We start from the raw sequence: 20,725 nt of genomic DNA on the forward strand, positions 1-20,725 counted from the left end.
CAAATAGTACGTAGGTCACTGAAAGTTTCGAAAAATGTGTTAAAATACTTAAACCAGAGGAAAAGTAAACCTTTAGGAACTTGATACAGACAAAAAAATTTCCATCTATTTTTTACGAGTACTGATCCCAGAATGCAGCATTACAAGTCTTTATATTTGACATCCATACTTTTTGTGGGCATCTTATTTTTTTCATCCGACTCGCAGGACAATTTGCCTGTTGTGGCCTGTGTGTTTGTGTTTGTATTTTCATATGCAGGCTATCCCATATTGTTTGAGCAGCGATCAACCGTGCTACCGTTGACTTTGGAAACACAATTTGAATCTAAAAATTCCTCCAAAAAAACGTGAATGTATTAGAAATGGTATACTAAATCATCTTTTTTTTTGATTGGTTGGAAAAACATGTAAAAATTCCTCTTTTCGAGACCCTATGAAATCTTCTTGAAATCTGTTGAACCATCCAATTAATAAATCGTGAACCTTGATTTGAAAATTACTAAAAGGAAACTTATTTGTGAATCTCTCTGATATTTACTGAGTTATCGAAGGTGTAAAATATTTATTTTCCTGCAAATTAGTAATTGCTTGAATTATATGAAGGTATTTTTCGGGGCTAAACCCACACAACATTTACTTATTGGTTTTAATTTTATTATTTATATATTACTGCTAATATTCTCTAAATCGTTTATTTCTTAATCAGCCGGTATTTTATTTTTATTATTCAATAAAAGAAACTCTAATTAGTTTACTAACTTTAGTTTATTAATTCTAATTATATTAATAAAAGTTATTAAAGTTTATTAACATTTGAAATTTTAAAAAAATTGCTACTCTTACTTGATTTTCATCACACAATGTGTTTGTATTTCTCTTCTTCACACAGATGAAATTATTTTCAAATTATAAAACTTTAAAACAAAATTATTTAAATTTTTAATCACGTTATGGCAATGACAATTTTTTTTAAACTTTGAAATAAATTGAAAAATTTTATTTGCATTTCCATAAAATAAGGAAATGCAAATAAATTCGACTGCCACTCACTCGACTGCCAGGCGAATTGCCGCCTGGTAGTCGAGTGGTTAGGGAACTAGCTTCTCACTGTGCAGGTCTAGGTTCGAATCCCGGTTCGGGCATGGATACTAACACAAACAAATTCACTGGATGGATCATGCTGATCCCTTGGGAATACGTGAAGATCACATTATTATTTTTATTTATTTATTATATTATTTTTGAATTCCCGCAAAATTTAATTTACATTTCATCTGAAATTTCAAAATTTAATATCATGATTTATTTTTAAACATGTGTAATCTTTGGCGAATGCCTTTTGAAATCAATATTTACAGTGTATTCCGCTTAAAACGTTTTTCAAAAAAAACTCATGATAAAACGTTGTAATCGGGAAAATGGTTTAAACAGCAAATTTTAATGAAACTAAGTTCGAGCTGTGTGGGGCCACGAAAATACTAAGCGGTTCTAATCGAGAATGTTATAAGGGGTCATTCAAGTATAGCGTCAGCATCGAAAGGGGATGAAAGTTTCGGATTTGCTGACTTTTGATGACAAGAGGAGGAAGGGGGGGGGGGAATTGAATAATTCTTGCATCATCAACCATCCCCTTATAAAATATGAAATATTCTTAATGGCATCTTTACTGAACGTATCCGCGGGTCCTTTAAGTGCTCTTTGCCAACCACTTAAGTGCTGTAGGAAAGCGTCGCGGGCAGCTAAAATGCTCTAGAAATGTGTTTCGGATCACGTAAGTGCTCTAAGAATGTGCCGCGCGTCACTCAAACGGTCCGTAAATACGTCGCGGATCATTTATGTAATCTGGGAATGTGCCGCGGGAAACTGCACTGCGAGTCGCTTAAGTGCTCTTAAATTGTGCCATATGTCACTTAAGGGAGCTCTAAATGTGCCACGGACAACTTAAATAGTCTGGAACTGAGCTGCGGGCTAGTTAAGTGACTTGTGAATGTACCACGGGCCTACTTGAGTGATCTGAGAATGTGCCACGGGCTGCTTAAAATGCTCTGGAGTTGTGCCACGGGTCACTTAAGCAATCTGCAAAAATGTGCTGGTTAAATTTTAATTTTTACAAAATTAGGTTTGAGGTGGCTACTGAAATTTATATCCGAGGACCACATTTGGCCCGCAGGTCATGAATTTGTCATATATGGGTTAGAGTGTGGAACGTAATGAATTTCTTGAAGAGAAATTTTAAGTTCTTATCCCCTTCAAATAGCATTAGTATTTCGGTGAATATTGGAGATGGCTGCTCTGATTGAATTAAAGAAGAATGTTCTCGATGCTTTAATTCTTGGGTTTTGATACATTGAACATTGAAGGACCGGACGCACCCCGCTTCCCATCTCAAGGAGATATCAAAGCGTTCCCGAAAGATGGGTGCATCCGAAATTTTATTAAATATGTATATATATATGAATTCATATAACAGAATAACAAGTGCAATTACAGAAGTATAAATCAACGGAGTAATTATGATAAATCGTGATCTAAGAATTGAAATCTAAATTGATATTGATATCTAATTGATATAACGTCCTTGGCACGTCCGGACTCGATAATCAAATTCCGTTGGTGGCGGTCCGTCCACGTTCGTTGGATGTCACTAGTCGTGTAGGCTTCTATAGATGGGACTCGACTATTCTATTATCAACTCGATACAATGCATGGTCTTACAAAGGGAATGAATACAGTACATCCAGAAAAGCTAGACGAATATTGCTGTGAATTCAAGAACAATTTCTCTTCCAAAAATGATAAAAAAAATAGCATAAGTAATGGCATAAGAGAGAGGTTGGAAAAAGTCAAGCCGATCTCCGATAGTGATCTTTTTTTTTTCCCCCCCCCTATTTTCCGGGAATTTTCTATGGATGAAAGATCCGTTCATCCGTGAAGCGGGCTCAACCATATATCATAGGCAAACTATAGACAAAGTTTACAATTTCCGGCCATTCGTCAAATGTTCGAAGGTTATCCCGAATGCCCTTTGGTATTATCATACAGTAGTATCGTAGAGAATTCCCCGTGTTTTTGGATGACATTCCATACGAAAGCAATTTTTTCCCCCCTATAGAAATTGGTAGATGAAATGATTTTGAATTGGGTCCGTCGCACTTCATTGAAGAGATCCATTTAATATAGTGAGAGGGGAAGGCAGGTTTTAGGTTATGAACCATTTCTCGCGTTTAGATAATTCGAAATGGGTTAGATCCGAGAGGTCATCGATTTTTCCCCAGGATTTTTCACTGCCCCTCCTCCGTATAATGAATTTATAGTACGTATAAAAACAATACAGTCGACACTCGTTACATAGACCCCACATTGTTCTACAGAAATCTGACGTTCTATATAGTATACGAGGAATTCTGTGATTGGACAGGTGTAGTTCCTCAGGGAAGTGTCCTTGGTCCTATACTTTTTAACTTTTTATCGATAAACTCGATCAGGGATATCGATGATCCCATCGATTATTAGCAAAAATTCGTAGATGACGTGAAGCTAATGGGGGGTAGTCGGGAATCAAAGCGATAAGGAGTTGTTAGAGACCAACTTAAAAAGGGTTGCAGCGTGGGCGAATGAATGGAGCATGACGTTTAGTGTTGACAAATGCATGATCGCTCGTTTTAGTTCGAACAACCCCGTTTCTCTTATGAGTCGAATGGTGTCTATCCCGGGTACAACTGGGGTCACCGATTTGGAAATTCTCATTGATAAGCAGCTTAGGTTTTCTGAGCACTCTCCAGCGGTGGTAAAAAAAGCGAACCGAATACTCGGTTTTATTCTTAGAAAGGCCCCGCGTTCTCCTAAAAGATATCCTTTCACTTTTCCGGGGCTTAGTTCGTCTTGGACTGGAGTATGCCGTGATGGTGTGGAGACCTTACCCACAGACTGATATATACTTTGTTGAGAGGGAGCAAAGAAGAGCTACGCGTGCTGTACGCAAGGCTTCACCTATGCAAACACCAAACATGGCCCCCGCTCTGTCCCTTGTGGGATATAAGCAGGCTACCTTGCGGCTATGCCATGCTGGAAAAAAAAGAAGAGCCCCGCCAGCCAACAAGAGCAAGGGCCGAACGCCGGCCGGCATTACGCCACCGAGGCTTGACCTGTGACTTGATTTCTTGAATATGTTTACATTGGACGAACGCAGGTGTCAGGGAGACATGATCGAAGTGTGTAAAATATTTACGGGATGAATAGGATGGACCCGATGAGTTATTACATTAATATACATCGTCAATAAACTGCTTCAACAAGGGGACACCAGCATCGATTGGAAAGGGACAACTCCTGGTTGTGGTATGTTACACGGAATTTCTCTCTAATAGGGTTGTGAATAAATGGAATAGCTTACCCGCGGAGGTAATGAATTCGAACACAATTGAGACGCTTAAAAATAAATACGGTAAACATATAGGGGTAAATTGAAAAGCTATCCATTCATAAATATATTTTTTATGAGTAGTGCATATATATGTAGTTTTTATAATTGCATTTTTTTAATTGGGTTGCTGTGTTTTTGAAATATGTGACACCTATATTTGTTATGGGTATCTTTTTTTGAGCCAACTCGTTAGGCGTTTTGCTTGTTGTGGCCTTGTATTTGTATATTGAATAGTCAATGAAAACGTGGAAAAAGTTTTAAAAACAAACAAAAACTCCATATGAGAACAAAATGAAAAAGTACACAGTATTATATTCATTTGGTCATGATGTAAATGTATTAGGTTAGAAATTAATAATAAAATTTAAATTAATCTAAGGTCCTAGAACAATGAGGTCAAAAGCAATTTAAGACTAGAAAAGTGTCCAAATAACGTGTATACCTCAGATACGACAGTCATATTGCGTGGAGTTGTGTAATTATGAAAATGGGAAAATTAACTTTTTTATTCGGTCAACTTGTCATCACAAACTTAATAAAAAAGATGTTCCCTGTCTCTCTTGAGCCTTAAAAAAAAATTTTTTAAGTGATCTGATGAGATATTTGAATTGAAAAATCACTGAAATCGAGGAAAGAAACACCATATGAAGTTTACAGAATAAGCTTGTCTGTTAGTTTATATGCACTTCTTTTTTTTTCGTTTTCAGTGATTTTGAAACCAAATATCTCAGTGAGTGTTGCACTTAAAAATATAGTATTCGTTTTGGTGGACTCACGAGAGACAAGGGCAACAACTTACTAATTGGGGGATTATAATACAGGGTTACCAAATAACCATACATCCCCATGTCATATGAATGATTAGTCTGAGGTCTACACGATATTTGGATAATTTTTTTTTCCAATTAAAAGTATGCTTTTAGGATAGAGGGTTTGCGATTGTCATAGAATAAAGGATTTTACTATATTCGTGGCATGAAAAATCAAAACATTCCTCATGCTGCTGGAACCCCCTCAATATCTCTGTATAAGAGATCTGCAGACTTTAGTGAGCACAAAATGAAGATTTTTCCAGGGCCCTATTAAATTTTCCTATGAATTATATAGTATAAATTCTCTCCATCTGAGCCCCCACTAACTGGGCCTCTTCGCAAGCCTCTCTACCTAACTTTTTCTTGTAGAAAACTAAAATATAAGATTCATGCAGGCTAGAGCCCCATCAAATTCCTTCGCGTTGAAATTGAAGTCCATTTGAATTGGTATGACTCATTTAGGAAACCCCTGCTAATCAAGTTTGGGCCTGGACCCATAGCTCGATAAGCCCTGGCATTAGGTAGTTTTGTACGATACATCTCGGAAGCCCCTGAGAATCAAGTTTGGGTCGTAACCCATAGCTAAAGAGCTCCTGAATGTAAATGAATTTGTACAATCCATCTTGGAAGTCCGTGCGAATTAAGTTTGAACCTTGACCCACAGCTCAAGAATCCCTGACTGCAAACAAATTTTTACGGCCCATCTAGGAAGCCCCTCCGAATCAAGTTTCGGTCGTGATCCATAGCTCAAAAGTCCTTGGCTGATAGTAAAATTTAACGACCCTTCTGCGAAGCCTCGGCGAATCAAGATAGGGTCGTGGCCCATAACTCAAGAACCCTTGACTGTAAGTGAATTTGCACGACCCATCTCGGAAGCCCCTGTGACCAAATTTTGATTCGCGACCCATAGGCTAAGAACCCCTGAGCTAAGGCCTGTTAACGTAAAGGAGCGAGTAGCTTCCTTCTCATACGATTGATAATAGAATGAAATATTTCGAATACATATTTGAAATTTCGGAGGCTCAAGAACCCTGAACCTCCAGGTTCCTATGACATTCATATACTAATTTTTTTTATAAATACTTAGATACAATAAATTTTCTGGTTATTTGAATCGACGAAAATGGAATGATTTATTTTACATAAAAAATGAATAAATACCCCATAAAAATATGCGTACAACAAATAATTACATATCTAGATAGCAACAATAAATATGGGTAACATCCCATACCATTTTCTTTCATAATAAATAATGATAATCTCTTCAGATATAAATCTCTTTTCTTTAAATCTCGATGAAAAAGAGCTTATACAATATAGCATACAGTGATTTTTTTTTTCACGACTGATCCTGTCAATGATTCAAAAAAATGGGATTTTTTGCGGTAATGAAAGGATCACAGAGGAAAAGAAAAATTTGGAATCGGTCCAAGAATAGGAAAAAAAAGAAAGGACTAGTAAATGGCATTTTATACATCACTGTGTGAGAGAACAGCTGCAAAAATAAAATGCCAAAAGAAATGAGAAAACATGTTCGAAGCGGCTGTTTCAGAATAAAATATGGGATTATTTTCATAAGAAAACGATAGTCTGATATGAATACATAAAAAAAATCGTACATATAAGATGACTTTTTACCCTTTTATACGTTGTCTGTAATCGTTTGGAATTTTCCCCTGTTTATTTACTTCAATATTTCAAACAGTACAATTGCATGTGCATAAACTAGACTGCAGAAAAATATTATGTAGATGTGTATTTGGATCAAAAATTCCATCGTGTATTTAATGAACGTCGGATTTCAGAACCATTAGCTGACAAATGCTGTTGGAAACGGTTGAAACGGCTTTGAAAATGTCGATATTTTGTAATGGTTTCAGTGGGATACATTAACTGATGCCAAATTAAAAATGAACACGAGAAAATTAAATTTTTCGTATGGATAATTAAGAAATTTAACTATTCAATTCCGGATAAATAAATAAAAAAAATTTCTAGAATCACTTTATGATAAATATGATAGATATTTAATAAGTAATACGTTTTTAATTTAAATAATATTTAAATTTAATAAAGCTATGGTGTTAACAATAATCGGAATGTTAATGAAAATTTAATAACAATTTATGTTTGTATATATATTGCATTCGTCTAATATCAGATCACTAAATACAGGGTGTCCCATAAATCCGTAAATAGTTCAAAAATTCATAAAAATTGAAGGAATTCGTATTTTGAATGCCATTTACGACGAATCAGATTCGATTTCAGACCGTGAAAATGAAAGATATATTAAAACAACAGTGTGCTATTTATATGAATATCGCAATTAGTAAAACATGTCAAACTGCTGGGGAGGAAACAATTCAAGAAAAAAACATTCTGATTCAATCATATTTAATTATTGCACGAGAATATCTAGAAATAAACTAGACGTGTACATAGTGTATATTATGGAAACGGACGCTTATTGATATTCGTATAAATGAAACGAATTATAAATAAAGTTTATACAAGATTATTTTCTGTGTAAGATAAAGTGAAATGAAATCTTTTGTCCTTTTTTCGTGATAAAGTCGTTCAATTTTCGCTAGCAGAAAAATGAATCCGCTAAAAGAATCTGCTAAACTGTATTGTTAAATAAAAAAAACTTAACTGTATTAAAAAGAAATGGACTTCAATTATTTATAATCCCTTGAAATCATAATGTGAGAATAAAAATTATTAAATGGCCATAGCTTTGAATCGGCCGCACAAAGATAAGTTTAATTTCATAGCCATATAAGCCACGGCTTTTTAAGGGAAATTACGGTGCATATAATTTTTTTATAGTAAAAATTATTATTAAACACAAGTATGTGAAGTGTAATTGTAACTGCAGTTGAATTAAATTTCTGTCTCGAATTGTTTTGAAATCAGTGGTTCAAAGCCATAATGTCGCAAAGATCTCTATTAAAAAACATCTATTGTAAAATCAGTTTTTTTTTCAATGTATCATTGTAGTGTAAAATAAATTGTTAAAGAAGCGCATTGTGATACAAAATCGGTTCTTAAATGCCGCATCCTTGTGAAGTTCATTGTTAAATTTGTGAAGTCAATTGTTACATTTTTGAAGTCCATTATTACATTTATGAAGTCAATTGCTGTAAAATTGGTTGTTGAATTGTTCATTGTTTTAAAATTTATTGTTAAATAATTCATTATTAAAAGCTACATTGATGTGCAGCCATTATTAAATAGCGCATTGTTTTGAAATATACTGTTTTTTTTATAAAATTTTATATTTTTTCAAATTAATTCTCCACAAAATTTCTTCTTTTTTTATAACAATGAGGAATGAATTTTTGAATAAAAAAAAATCACCATCAATCTAAAACTTATTAATAACATTCGCAAAAAAATGTTAAGGACAATAAAAATCCTTCCTTTCCTCAAAAAATAAAATAGAAAATTGCATGAAGCTTTTTCTTCATTCTAATGAACAAAACACTCCATCAAAATGACACTTAATTAAACGCTATAAAATAGAATGCATTATAAAAAAAAAACGACACGGTGTCAAGAAAACACGGATTATAGTTTAACTTTGATAAATGATTCGATAAATCATTCGGGCAGTACTGGAGTTTTGCATTTAAAATATTATTAATTATTATTTAGAGATTTAATTAATTTCAGCTTGGATTATTGAACATTCGATTCCATATGTTAAAGGGCGTGAAGGAAAATATCTGGTATTGTTCATTAATTATATCTTGTTAGTCTTCTTTTCTGTAAGATATGGCCAATTTAATATCAATTCATTATCTAGTAGAAGTAACTTATTGAGCAACCTTTTCAGTCCTCTGGCAAGATGTGAAGTAAGTGCGCATCTCGCCGGCCAGAAACTTGTGTATGTAAGATGATCCTGATTTTACGGGACGTTCCCGTAATTTTTGCCGTCCCAACTTTTTTATAAAATGTGCCGTTTTTTCTTTTATTTTCAACGAGGCTTACTTTTATTTTTGAAATCGAGAATTGAGATTATTTTCATAACTTATAGATAATACTTTTGACGGGGGTTTTTTTTTTCTTATTTTTTTTTTTTTGCCTGAAACAAATTTTTCTATTACAAGAGCATTTCAAATTTTTTTCTAGAAATTTACTTTTAATTTTCCGTGCTAAAAAAAATATCATCTCAAACAGTCATTTGGAATTGAAATCACTTAGAGCAGCGGTTCTCAACTCTTTTTTGATTCGAGGAGCCCTTTTTTGTATAAAAATTTTATGGCCGTTCCCTGTAGGACTCTTTTTTTATTTATCTATGAAGTTTACTGATTTATTTTGTTTTTCTCGAGTCGCCGCGGAGCTCCTATGAAGTGCACGCGGAGCCCACTGATCTAGAGAATTGAGCAGGCCCGTTATTTAGGTGGGGGGCTTTAGAAAATACACTAAAAATGGTATATATATATATATATATACAAATATATATATACGTACATTGAGTACATGTGCTTTGCCCTCCCCCCCTGGAAAAAGTTGAAATGACGGCCCTGGAATTGAGTTCAAATGAGTATCAATACTTATAGATGGCTATTTTTCAGCAGAATATATTAAAAGGAAATAGAAGTTTTCTTTATTTTATGCTGAAGTGAACTCGGAAAAAGAAGTCATCGGGTCTCTCCTCCAGGACTCGAACCCAGGTTCTCTTGCATTCGAGGCAAACCTGCTGCCACCTAGCCACTGGAGACACGCGTTCCTTATTTCACGCATTGTGGCGTGTGGCGCTGAAGTAGAGGCAGTAGTAGCCTCTCAACTTCAGGAAATAGCCCCCCAGGTACCAGGCCTCTACGTGAGCGCCTCACGCTACAGTGCGTGGAATAAGGAAGGCAAAGCTGTCTCTCAAGTTGTGTAGATGGTAGAATACTTTTCCGGAAAGCGAGAGGTCCTGGTGGAGACCAAGTGAATTTTCTTTCCGAGTTCCCTTCGGCATTAAATATAGAAAATATCTGTTTCCTTGGGAGTATTAATATTGTTATTTACTTTTAAGAATTTCTCAATGTTCACTCATAAACAGTTTTTACCCCAATTCATATTGGGACACTTTTCTGCACTCAATTAGAGTCCTTATTACAAAGATTACTTATATATCATTTTATTTTATCATTATTATAGGTGGTATTGGTGTTCCTGCTCAGTATAGCGTCCTTAGTTATATATTTTATCGACGCGTCCAGGTAATTTGCATGGTTTCTTTTCTGAAAGTTATACGGTTTTTTTCCTTTTTCACTTGAGTTTAAAAAAAAACTTTATTTTCATTCTTAAATTTAAGGCTTTTTAGTACTTTATCTTTAAAAAATGCTGTTTGTTGTCTTCAGGTCTATCAAGAATATTATAATCAATATAAGTTAATGAAAATCAACCTAGCAATATTTTTGATTTAAGTAGTGGAAGTATGATAAGCATTTTTATTTTTTAAATTTTACTTTTTAAATTTATAAAAAATATGAATTAAAAATTTCTAGATGCAATTTATTTTTGACAAAATAAAACAGTTTTCAAAAAAACACGTTTTTCTGCTACTTTATACACTGTAAACACAGCTGAGGAATTTATTTCCAAAAGCGAGCGTTTTTCCATTTTTTTTAAAATTCGCTTTCACTTTTCAAAACTCATTTATTCGTTCATTCCCGCGCTTTTCAACGAATATTTAAGTATTCTTCTACTCTTCCTATATGCTACGTAGGCTATGCCACTAAGCAGCTATGCTGGGCTATTTCCACTATTTTAAAACAGTCCATTCCTATAGGAAATACGTTTTTTTACTTCTACTCCAAATTTAGTAGATATGGAAATTTTACCTTTTGAAAATAAGCTCCTCAATATATTATATAAGCTCACATCATTCGTTTTTCCACTATGGGAAGCCATGACTCTAGCATTTGCCATTTTCACTCCAGAATGCTGATGGCAGTTGGCAGCACCAGTATAATAGGAAACAAGCATAACTCTGACAGCATAAACACGTTAGGGCGAAGCATATAAATACGCACAATACGTTCCTGCATGTACCAATTCGTTAGAAATTCCACTGAGGAATCTTTACGGGATGCGTGTGCGGTCAAGTGTGCAGTAGCAACCACAAATCCAGTTCAATTTCATACAAATTTTTAATCCTGAATTGCATTTGAAAATTTCAGATAAGTTTTCACTAGCAGTGCAAAATTACTTATTAATTAAATTAGATTTATTATATAGTTGTATATATAATAAATCGATATTATTATAGTTGTTTATATAGTTTGTATATATAATTTTAGTAAATTCTATAATAATATGATGCGTTCATTTATATAATTATAGAATTTATAAATAACAATCTCTAATTAATTTAGTTTCTGATTTCACACAAATTAAGTTGTCATAATACAGTGTTTTCCATAAACTCGTAAATAGTTTAAAAATTCATTAAAATTGAAGAAATTACTATATTTGAATGTGGTTTGTGGAAAAGTTATCCTCACGAAGAGGGATTTTTCTTATACAGAAAAAATAATTAGTTCAGTTTTGTGTCGATAGAGAGCACTGCCAGCACCCTTCTATTTACCTGATTGGACCTAAACTTTTCTTTAGTCTCTTCTGTGTCCGAAACGTTTGTTAAGCTTCATCAGGTGATTCGTGGCTAAGATAAAACAACTTCTCCAATAGTGCAGTATCCCCCAATGTCATCATTACATGTGAGCGACAGAAACAGGAAAATTCCGAAATGAGCTGTTTTTACCGTACACCCCTTACATTTTATGACTTTTATTTGCACATTTCCAGTGATTTTATTTCGTGCAGCACCCTCTATCGACAAAAATTTTAAATAATTTTTTTTTCTTGTATAAAGGAAAATCCCCTTTCGTGAGAATAACTTTTTCGCAAAACGCATTTAAATATACCGAAATTCCTTAAATTTTTATAAATTTTCAAACTAATTGTGAATTTATGGGACACCCTGTGTATATATATATGAAAAATGTTCGATTGCAATTTTCCTGTTGGACTTTTTCCACTGGACAACCCATTTAGAAATTTTATTTCTAATCCAAACATTATCGAAAATAAAATGAAGTTTGTTTTAATCCTCCCATGAAAATCTACGAACGCAGTGTATGGTATTATATACTGGTATACCATTTACTGATTTCTCTCTCTTATCACGGCATTATATACTTTCACATTTAGTGTATGAAGTTATCAAGACAATAATTATCATTAACACGGTCTCTTTAACAATTTCCTAACGCTCCATTTCGTTCAACAATGAAAAAAAAAAATGTTATCAGTGTCGATCAGCACAATGCATTAATTTTAAGCTCGAGATTTATATACAAGAGTTCCAGCACAGATTAGAAGGTTGATGTTGATCCACGCCCATTTAGTAATAATTCGAAAGAATCGATGAGCTTTTGTCAGGATGGACAAGACAAATGAACCTTTTGGGTGTGTCACAATGTTTCCACATATATTCAACTAGTAAATCGATTTTCATTTTTTAACAAAATCACTTTTTTTTTTTCCTGTAATTTGTTTTGTTTTCCAGATGCATAATTAACGATGGTTCTAGAAACACGCATTCTATGATTATATATTTTGTTTTTTGTCTTCTTTCGATCTTTAGGGATAAAGTTGAAACATGCCACAGTTGGTCGACCAACACTACGCAGCAAATTGACTTAGCACTAAATATATTTTTTATGGTCTACTTTTTTATACGTGTGAGTATAAATTTTGGCCAAATTTATTATTTCGGAAAGAAATGTTTATTTTTATGAAAATTTTACTCTCATAAACTTTTTTATCACAGAAATAAAACGTGATAGTAATAATTTAGAACTCAAAACTTCGGTTCTCAAACTTTTTTGTCCCACGGAGCCCTTCCCGGTATGTAATTTCTATGGCGGAGCCCCGGAGGTCTATTTTTTTATCTATTCATTAAAGTTTCTGACTTATTTTTATTGTTCAAAAATATTAATAATTATTGTTTTTTCAAATTTACTGGGTTTTTTTTATTTTCCACGAGCTGCTGCGGAGCCCCTCGCAGTTCACACGGAGCCCTTGAGGCCCTTAGAGTCCTTATGTGCACGGTTGAGAACCACTGAACTAGAATATTAAATCTAGAATAATTTTCTTTATGAAAAGAAAATTATTCTAGGGGAAAGAGGGATCTAATGAGACAAAAGATCTAATGCATAGAATTAATCATGACTGAAAAAGCAACTGTAGTAATAATTATTTCAGTAAAAATTATTAACAAATAAACAAATTATTTGTTTTGATATTATTATCATATACAAAAATGTGTATGTTTGTCAGTCAAACAAAAAAAAAGAAATTAAAATTTGTTTATTTCCCTTGAAAAAAATCAAAAACTAAAATTTGTCCCACGATCCCACACTTTCCCTTATATTTATTTAAAATTTCCCTTCAAATTTCGTTTGAAAAGATGTTCTTATATATATATATATCTGGGATACTTCCTTTTAAGTTTTATTGTAAAAGATTTTTTTTCAAGTTTTATACAAAAGTTTTTTCTTCCAAGATTTGCCATGAAAAAAAATATATTAATTTTTTCCTTTTAAACTTTAATATTATAAAAAATATTCTTTCGAATTTAATAAAAAAATTACTTTCAGTTTTATTACAAAAAAAAAAAGTTTTAAAAATTTTTCTTCCCAACTTTAATGTAAAAAATTTCTGTTGAATTTTCTAATTTCTAGGTTTTTTTTCTAATTTTAATAATGCAAAAAAATTCCACATTTTATACAATGAAAAATTTCTCATTTAAATTTCAATAGTATAGAAAAATTATTTTGAACTTTGATATTGTGAATAGAATTTCCTTTAAATTTTAACATTGAAAAATTTTAACACATTTGGAGATAAATTTTCTTCTAGTATTTATGTTAATTTAGCCCCTTTCCTCGACGAGTTTTTTCAAGAAATTATAACGATGTATGGTATAAAAAAGTAGTCAAACACACATACCCCGTTAAAAAAAAACTTGAATTGAGCAAAAATTTGGTTTCCTATATCCGGAGGTTCACTGTATCCGATCGTATGATAGAGAAGCCTATGTGATGGGACCAAAAATTTCGTTCGTTATATTCGAAGGTTCCTAATAAACTAGGTCCGCTACACCAGATAGTCGATTATATTCAGTAAAACCGAGATAACTGTGTATTCCAAAAATTTTACCAAAGGTAATTAGTAATTACTAAATATACTAAATAATAATAATACACTAAATAACACTTTGCTAGAAATATACTAAATATAACTGATTGCACTTCCATTGAAATGTTATATTTTTCATCCCAAAAAATTAATTCAGCAATTGAATTTCCATTATAATAATGTAAAATTTGATGGACTTTTTGATTTGATTTGTTGAATAAAAAGTTTAAAATCACTGAAACATCCAAATAAATAAAAATTACTTTCATTACTTTTCTTAACGTAAATAGAAAAATATCACTCCAAAATATGGGATACAATTTATAATTTAGGAAGTCTAAAAAAATTCAAAATAAATTAAGTCCTATTCTCCATTTATTTGTCTTAACTGTTGAAAAAAAAAAAATTTCTAAAGATATTTTGGGGATTATATCACACGCACATTTAAGGAAGAAAAATAAGATGTTAATCCTTTGTGAAAGAAATGAATAACGATTTGTGTGTGTGTGTGTCTGGGTTACGCTCGATTAAGAAATCTCGGCTGCCAATGTCAGACTATTTATAAGAAAAATGAAAAAAATCTCATTTTTTTTATCTCCTTTAATCGGGAAAAAAATTCAGAAGAAAAAAATTGAAAGTAAAAGAGAGGGGAAAAAATTGCTTCGATCAGAGAATTTTCTTTTATGTATTTTTTTTCGCTTCTTAAGCTGGTATTAAAATTCAGGCGGCGACTTCTAAAAATTTTTCTCAATTTTCTGGTATTTATTTTACGAGATCGCTTTGGGGAAAAATTTCTGAATTCTTTTTTTCTTTTTCTTTTTTTTTGCATTGTATTATGGAAACTTGTTTTGATATTAAGAATAAAAAATATTTGGTGACCGTTGATTTTCTGAGTAAACAATGTTATTAATATGATGTGATTCTTTTTTCTTTTTTTTTTTAATTTATTGTGGCATTCAATTATTTACCGAAAAAAAGATTGGAAGAGTTTCAGAAATTTTAATAGAATTTTACATACTAATATAAAAAAGGGGAACATTATTATATGTCAATATTAATGAGTGTGTAGATGTCCTTCTTTCTAAATTTTATATCTTTAAACGGTGGGGAATGATGTAATATCACTATTTGATCTAACTTTATATAAAATATACAGATTGGCCCTGACTTACGAACGGATTAATTACAAATATTTGAAACTAAGAACTATAAAATGTAATAATCAAGGCCCAGATGTGTTGCCCTAAAAATCTTGAAAAATTACCGTAAAAACTGCTTTAAAACTTGAAAAATTGCCGTACAAATTGGAAAAAAAGTCATCAAAATAACAAAACGAAATTTTCGTGAAAAGCCAGTTATCTTCGAATTTTGCAGCAAAAATTTTTGCCCGCATCAAAAAAATCATATGTAATTTTTTCTCAAGGTTAATAAAAAAAATAAAATGTTTTTAATAAACGAATTCATGAATCGGTTAGGAACACTGGCATTGCTCCCCCCCCCACAAGAGTGGGACTGGCCGGGCTGACTTGGGGGCCTGAGACGAATCATAATTTTTTGTGTTTTCACAAGAAATTCACTATTCAGAGGCTCGTGAAGAATATGACTGGAGAGCCCCGTTGCTAGATGTAAGGGCCATGAAGTCAAGTTTCACACATCTGGGCCATGACGTACTGGGTGAGAGGGGAACAGGGTTTTTTGCAGCAAAAAAACGAAAAATGAAATCTCCTCACACCCCCTCCCTCCACACACACACACTGGGAAAAATCCTGTGTAAGGGTATGGTTAGGAAGCCAAAAGAACATTTATTTTATTTCCCAAAAAATTCAAGCATAATTTTTCGTAAGTGCAAATCAATATTCATCTAGTTTTTCTTCAATCTTTTCCATTGTTAAAAATTATCTTTATAAAGTGAAAAAATATCGTGAAAATGCCAAAGAATGATCTAAAACTCAAAAAAAAATGTCCTGACAGTGAAAAAAAACCAGAAAAATTCAAAACATGCAAAAGAATGCAGATGTCATCAATCCGGGCTCCTGGTAATAATAATTATTAAACTAATGGTCCAATTCTATTTTTTGAATCAGACGTCGTGCAAGACAAAACTATCGGTGCACATTCGAATTTAAATACAGTATTAATATGCAGGGTGTCCCAGAGCACCACCGCCAAACTAAAAGGGTTAATACCGCCACTCAAGACTAAAACATTTTGCAGTGGAACATGGGTCGCAAATGACTTTTATGCTCAGCGAATGTTAACATAATCAAGCCCCTTCACAGGAAAGGGCGAAAAGAAAAAAGTCATCACACAAGTAAGCCTAAGAGTGAAGGGGAAAAATATTTTCCTCACACACATAATACTGTCGGAGAGAGAAAAAAAAAAAGGGAAGAAAATTTTTCCCTGTCATTGCGAGGAAGAAATTTCCCTGCTGATCCTCATGATGAGAGCAAGGTTGCCATATTTTGGCTACTTTTAAAGTGGAAATGGATTATTTATTGTACTTACTTCTGAAGTAGAAATGGGTTATTGTATTTACTCATGAATTAAGTGGGTTGTGACGCTGTGTTTTCCATTAGAAATTTTTTCTTCTTAACGGGTGCTAATACCCCCTTTCATTTTAGCGGTAGAGCTATTGAAACCCTTTTCAATGCGTTTAAAAAAATATAAACTGTTGATTTACATGAAATTAAATATTAGATTATAATATTATCACTTCTTATCACTCCTTATCACTTCAAACCAAGTGGGGATTTTCCTGATCAACATCCAAAATCACTTCATTAACCTGCGGTTGGGTTATGCAACGCTTCAAATAACATTTCAGACTTACGTTAAGTATGCGAAACTGATTGTGTGTGTGTAATTCAAAGTCTTATTATACCGTCCCTCTTATGCCACAGACTTGAATTTATCAGCTGGTCGGATATTCGTTATTGAAAAACATGTTACAAAACATTTTAAGAAAATTACATCCATAGTGTAACATTGATAGAGTAAACATTCAAACGTCATTTCCAAATTCTCTGAAGTTTGCACATTTATGTTTCTGACGGAAGGAAGGGACGATATGTGAGCGTTACCACTTTAGTGGGTGTTTTCATTATTAGTGAGTATATTGTGTGTAAGAGTATTGATAAAATCATACATCCATGCAAATTTCGAGTTTGGGAGATTAAATTATGCAAATTCGGGTAGATGGAGTAAACTATAACTATAGCGAAAATTTCAATTGAGTAGATATTTGTTGAAATATTTTATTTGGTTTTTTCATGAACTATTTATATTCTTATGTGACCATTTTACTGCTGCTTATATTCTCCATTCATCTTTTTTTCTCAGTTTATAGCTGCAAGTGACAAATTGTGGTTCATGCTGGAGCTCTATTCTTTTGTCGATTATTTTACGATTCCACCGTCCTTCATCTCAATCTATCTCGACAGAACATGGATAGGTATGCATGCAATAACTAGTCAACTAGCTAGTTCTCTTGTTTATTAAAATATGTTGTTCAAGTATTTAAATCATGGAGGCCTTAAATATGTTAAAATCTTAAGAATATATTTTTATATTGAAAGACTACTTGGGAAAAAGTAAGGGTTCATTTTTGTGAAATTATTGACATTGATCAAATTATTTTTGTTTTACCCTTCAAGGATTGCGATTTCTACGAGCTTTGAGATTGATGTCAGTTCCAGACATTCTGCAATATCTCAACGTGCTGAAAACCAGCAGTTCCATCCGACTGGCGCAGCTGGTGTCCATAGTTATCAGCGTGTGGCTTACGGCGGCCGGTATCATTCATTTGGTAAGTGCAGTTTTGGAATTTTAGCAATTTTTTTTAAGCATCAGTTGTATTTTTTATGAGGATCATAAAAAATTAAAAGGAATTTACATTAGACATTTCTCCAACCTGAACGAGAATACGGTCTTTAAGCTCTATTCTAGCCTTTAAACAAGAATGAAAGGTAATTGGAGAAATTTCAATGTGATTACGAATGTGTCGCAACTTCGAAATAAGAAGTTAATTTAAGCTTTCTAAGAATGAAAAGATGGTACAACACTTGGACCACCAACTAATAATGTATTTTCAATTTGAGCTGAAATGCAGTACATTTGATTAAAAGAGTTCGGTAAATTCCAGTTAACTTTTACTTATCTGAATTTAAATTTTTCTCTTTTTTGGTATCTAAATTTACAATTTTCATGGATTTCCAACTAAAGGTATCAGCTTCTTAAGGAGATATTGAGACATGATTAGATGAAAACGACGATAAGAAGCGCCATCATGAGGGAGTGACTTCAAGCAACATGCACCCCCGTATGTGCGTAGGCGTTTAGTCATGGGCCTATAACAATTACTTGTTAGAAAAATTAACTCTGAACGACGAGCAAAGTCATTTCCAGTCGCCACTCAATTAACGTCATTATGAGCGGAAAACTCATTTCCCTGGTAAATGTCACCATTTTCTGGAGTCGGCACTGAAGGTCTACGTCCCGGAAATCTTTTGTTTTCCTCCTCATTAAACTTTACATTCATTCGAATTCGCCATTTCCTTTCCTCGCAGTCGGTGATGAAATTCAATATAATCTAACGAATGTACATTTCGACTATTTTCCCCGAACAGAAATTTTTAGTCGACTCCCCATCTCTTTATATTCGTTACACGCGACTGTTTTTAATGCATACATTCTCGTCACTAAAAGCATCCGTGCCATTCTCTTCACAATTTATTCGGAATTAACAGCTTAATGGCGACTTTCAGTCGAAGCAGCAAAGCTCTCGCTTGCTTATAGGGACGAAAAAATAAAACGATGATGATGAGGAAGAAAATGCAGGACCACGAACAAATCTTGTTAGTGAAGAAAATGGCATCGACAAGACTGTGTGTGTGCCTCTCTCTTCCTCTTTCTCTGATGGGAATCTTTATGAGTGCTTCAACAGCATCAGAATGCAAAGGATGTGTGAATCGTATAATGTGTGTGTGTTGCCTAGCCATTCATTAAATAGACATTCGGGAATTTGAAGTGAACAAGTTCAAGATAACAGGGAAAAATTCATGATATAGATTAATATTTTAGCCGTAAAAATAACCTTACTGTAATTTCATTCTTGACGAGCATCTTAACTGCCTGTTCTCTTTTATATAATCAATGTAATTAATAATTCATTCCGTAATGAATCTTCTGTTCCCAACTATGGCAATTCTGTGTGGTTCTAGGAGAGCAACAACAAATAGGAGTTTATAGGATGAATATATAAAGGAGCAACGACACACAAATCTAAAAATTCTGGCCTGTGGTCCCCATTAAAAAATTTAGGGGGAATCCACCCTATGCCGTACCTATTAATGAGCTCTGCACCATGAATTTCACTAAACTTCAAATTTCCTGTCATAACTGTGAGTACATAAATCTTTGCGATATGACTGTGAAGCAAGTTTTAAAAATGTTGTAAGTTTGTACACCTAATTCTGCGAATGTGGAATATATAAGTTGAAACGCAAATTCTATAGTTTTACTACATCATCTATGTAGTTTATTTATTATACAGGGCGTCCCATAAATTCGTAAATAATTTAAAAATGTATTAAAAAAATTGATAAATTGATATATTTGAATGCTTTTTGCAAAAAAAAAGGTTGTTCTCACGAAGGGGAGATATTTTTTACACAGAAAAAAAGTGGTTTATATTTTGTCAATAGAGGACGCTCTTCTTCGGCATGATCTGGCAAATCCATCGAACCTGATTTCCCAAAAAAACCGCATTTAAATATACCAATTCCTTTCATTTTCATGAATTTTTAAACTATTTACGAATTTATGGGACACCCTGTACAATAAGTAGAATTATTTGTATGGTGAATTAAATATCATTCTGCATTATTCTTGGGTAAACGCAATCTTATCTCTCTACCCAACTGAAATCACCATTTAAAGATGTTTGTCGTACTTAGTGTATGGTCGTGAAAGTTTCTGAGAAACATTACATCATCTACGTTTCCAACAATCAACCCTCTGAGGATGTGAGGCACCTGCTTTTCGGACAGAAAGTGCTGATATGTTGTGCATCATGTTTTACATAACTCCTTTCGAGACGATTACGTTAAGTGGATATACAGTGCAGATCAGCACATGAAACTTGCAATTATTAAGAGAGAGAGAGTTCATAGTTAAACGAATTTAAGAATTTATAAACAATTTAAAATTAAGAATTTAAAGAATTTCAGCAGCTGAGAAATGCAAGTATTGCACATAACAAAGGCGAACGTTGAGAGTAAAACGTGCA

General features: G+C 33.1%; 1 protein-coding gene across 1 annotated transcript in view; it reads left to right on the forward strand.

Moving 5' to 3' along the window:
- Positions 1–20,725, forward strand: part of LOC149064675 (calcium-activated potassium channel slowpoke-like) — a 245,649-nt gene that overhangs the window by 114,310 nt on the left and 110,614 nt on the right. Inside the window, exons 3-6 of the mRNA XM_089255428.1 lie at positions 10,393–10,454; positions 12,884–12,980; positions 17,779–17,890; positions 18,093–18,244. Of these exons, the coding sequence (XP_089111554.1) occupies positions 10,393–10,454; positions 12,884–12,980; positions 17,779–17,890; positions 18,093–18,244 (423 nt within the window). The remainder of the gene's footprint in view (positions 1–10,392; positions 10,455–12,883; positions 12,981–17,778; positions 17,891–18,092; positions 18,245–20,725) is intronic.

This window comes from Pholcus phalangioides, unplaced genomic scaffold (genome assembly GCF_987345545.1).
Source record: "Pholcus phalangioides strain wild (caught in Gottingen) unplaced genomic scaffold, Ppha-v1.0 ptg000042l_1, whole genome shotgun sequence".
NCBI classification, from domain to species: domain Eukaryota; kingdom Metazoa; phylum Arthropoda; class Arachnida; order Araneae; family Pholcidae; genus Pholcus; species Pholcus phalangioides.